At 25.9% G+C, this 2,359-nt stretch overlaps 1 protein-coding gene across 1 annotated transcript in view; it reads right to left on the bottom strand.

Annotated features, from left to right (window-relative positions):
* Nucleotides 1-1,691: 1,691 nt before the first annotated feature.
* The window catches only part of LOC103497396 (uncharacterized), a 1,834-nt gene continuing 1,166 nt past the window's right edge, over nucleotides 1,692-2,359 (bottom strand). Inside the window, exon 2 of the mRNA XM_008459570.3 lies at nucleotides 1,692-2,129. Coding sequence (XP_008457792.1) covers nucleotides 2,047-2,129 — 83 coding nt within the window. The 3' untranslated portion in view covers nucleotides 1,692-2,046. The remainder of the gene's footprint in view (nucleotides 2,130-2,359) is intronic.

The following is a 2,359-nucleotide window of genomic DNA, read 5'->3' on the forward strand; positions in this document are numbered from 1 at the left end:
ATAACACATGTTTCCTTTAATAAACATAATATTTCAAGTGTATCAATCATATATAAGATATAAAACATGGGTGTATCAAACATCAATGAGTAAATATCACTAACATTTTAGGTGTATCAACAACATATCTAATACCAATCAACGCTTAATCAACAATCGTACATTTTAACCATAAGAGAAGTTTGGAACCTTTGATTATTTTAGTTCTTTTTTAATATTTCAAAAGTATAGCAATTAAAAGTGTATTGAAAGGGAAATTCTACTTGCTCATAATTAACTTTTGTTGCAATTAGGTTATGACTTTCTTAATTTTGGGTTTGGGCCAACTCCTTTTGGTTTTTGCCAAGTTTGCAAGAACTTAAAAATGGTAGAAAATTATACTAAATTTTAGTAAGTTTTTGTTTTGTTATTGTTGCAACTATTTCCCATACAATTTCTACCATTTTAAGCTACAACATTTTATTATAAATTATGTTATATTATTCATTCAAAAAACACACACAACAAATACAAATCTTCCTAATCATATAATACTTACCCAACTAGAGAATGAATATGGTGAAGCCCTCGACAAAGTTCGTTCTCATCTTCCTAATGTTCTTCGTTATCTCAGGTATATCAATTAATTTTAATTGCTTATATAGGGCCAGTTTTTTTCTTTTTGCATCAGTTATCTTATTGTATGACAATTTAACAATTACATTAATTGCTTCAGAAACATTGTTCGTGTCAGATGCTAGAAATGTTGTAAACATTCCATGCAAAAGCCGTATTGATTGTTCTGATCCATGGGATTGTGATTGCAAGCTCAACCTATGTTTTTGTCACCCACATGGATTGGAAAAGAAATTTCTTCCTACAGCCTTTTCTGGACATTTGAGAGAAGATAATACAATGCTCCTTTAAAAATGAATGGAAATTTTATATATATTATCCGCCCTCAACTTCGATATACGTACATATATAGCTCGTAAATCGAAAGAAATGTATTTTACTTCTATGCACATAAATAATATACGACTATATTATATTCCTCTACAAGATCAATAATATATGACGCATAAATAATCAATTCATCAATCTTACGTCTACATATACTCTAACATTAATATCTTCTCGTGATCCAACGGTTATGTATTGTCATTAGATGAATTCAAGAATTATAATAACACTGTACCCATAAAAGATTTGATAACAACATTTTGGAATTAATCATATTCCCAATTACATATATGAATGTATATTTTAGCTCATTAGATTATATTTGAAAATACCTCTATAAATAATAGAGAAAAAATCAAGAATTTTTAAACTTACCATTATGATACTTCATTATCCCTTCCAAATGACTTGTTTCTTCTTAAGGTAGTCAAAAATTATCCTAAAATATAAACTTGCAAATGAAACTACACTGTAATTATCTATTTCCTTTCATTTTCGTACGGTACCTTGTGTCTTTTTCTAGAGGATATGAGTTGAATTATTAATCAAATTCTATAAACAAAAGCCATTTTTAATAAATCGATAGAAAATAGATGATAAAAGAAAAAAATAAAGTACTTGTCAATCAAATTTCCAAAAAATCTTCCTTTTTTTTTTTTAATATCTACTTAAAAAAACACTAACCATAGAAAAAAAAAACAAATAAACCCAACTCTAGAAAAACTATAAATCAAATAATTATAACAAAGTTAAAAGAAAACCCTATTTCATACATAATATTTCCAAAATTCCAAACATACATACACCTCACAAATCCAAACTTCACAACTTCAAAATTAATAAATATACACTCAAAATCGCTAATTATTTCAAACAAAACAATTGACTTTTTTTTTTTCTTTACTATATATATATATATATATATAACCCAAAATCATACTAAGAATTTAAAGGAAGGTGGATACAAAAGAGTAATGATAATAGGTGGTGGTTTGATTATGACTCCTTTTTTTTTTTTTTTTTCTTTTTCTTCTTGGCATATGCAAATTTGTTAACTATGGTTAAGTTAAAATTAACCATAGTGGTCAATAATTTAAGAGATATTTAAGTTGATGAGTTCTTCACCGAACAAGCAACCACTTGAGCCCACTGCCTTAGCTTTGTCTTCACCGCCTTTGGATTTTCCCCTAAATTATGCCACTCTCATTATTATTATTATTATTATTAGTTTACAATAAATAAACAAATAACTAATTAAGTAAATTATTGAAAAAAAATATAAATATTTATGAGATTGAGCAAAATTTTATTATATATTAATTAAATTTAAAATTATATTATCTTTTGTAAATATTTTATAAATAAAAAGATAAATAACTACTATTACAAAACTCTTTAAAAATTGTTGTCATTTTCT

This window comes from Cucumis melo, chromosome 11 (genome assembly GCF_025177605.1).
Source record: "Cucumis melo cultivar AY chromosome 11, USDA_Cmelo_AY_1.0, whole genome shotgun sequence".
Lineage (NCBI taxonomy): Eukaryota > Viridiplantae > Streptophyta > Magnoliopsida > Cucurbitales > Cucurbitaceae > Cucumis > Cucumis melo.